This window comes from Myotis brandtii, unplaced genomic scaffold (assembly GCF_000412655.1).
Source record: "Myotis brandtii unplaced genomic scaffold, ASM41265v1 scaffold513, whole genome shotgun sequence".
In the NCBI taxonomy this organism is placed as follows: Eukaryota; Metazoa; Chordata; class Mammalia; order Chiroptera; family Vespertilionidae; genus Myotis; species Myotis brandtii.
In genome coordinates this window covers 614,068-614,565 of record NW_005369552.1, presented here as the reverse complement: position 1 = coordinate 614,565, position 498 = coordinate 614,068, and the positions used below count along the sequence as shown (strand labels likewise).

The window sequence follows — 498 nt, the reverse complement described above, 5'->3', positions numbered from 1 at the left end:
GGCCAGGCGTAGGCTGTCTGGGAGCAGCGCTGGGCGCACTGGGCTCCCGGAGTTCAGTGTAGGGGGGGGGGGATTTAAGCTCCCAGTAGGAGAGCTTAGAAGCAAAGACGCCCCAAATAGGACTAGAAAAGCGCGTCCGTGCGGTATGGCCTTGTTGCTCCCTGTGTACTTTACTCCGACCCCGGCTTATCCGTAGGGGCTGGAACAGGAGCTCGGAGAGGTCCTGCGGAGTGATCGGAGGTAGGGGCAGCCGGGAGAGAGGGTGAGGACAGAGGGGCCGGGTCCTGGCTTACCTGCCCACTGGCCTTTCCACGCGTGAGCCTTGGTAGACTTCATCCATGGGAAAGGCAGCTGGACGCGGCTGGGCTCCTCCAGGGCGCCAGGCACGGCTGTATCCGGGAAAGGCCCGGAGGGCGGGTGGGGGAGCGCGAGCTGAGCAGGGAGATGGTGGTGGAGGTGTGCCACCGTGGGGTCCTCCGCGAGGGGGGGCACCTCGTA

The 498-nt window shown here is 65.5% G+C and overlaps 1 protein-coding gene across 1 annotated transcript in view; it reads right to left on the bottom strand.

Moving 5' to 3' along the window:
* PDX1 (pancreatic and duodenal homeobox 1) overlaps window positions 1-498 on the bottom strand; it is a 20,142-nt gene that overhangs the window by 10,076 nt on the left and 9,568 nt on the right. The window contains exon 2 of the mRNA XM_014548531.1: window positions 294-492. Coding sequence (XP_014404017.1) covers window positions 294-492 — 199 coding nt within the window. The remainder of the gene's footprint in view (window positions 1-293; window positions 493-498) is intronic.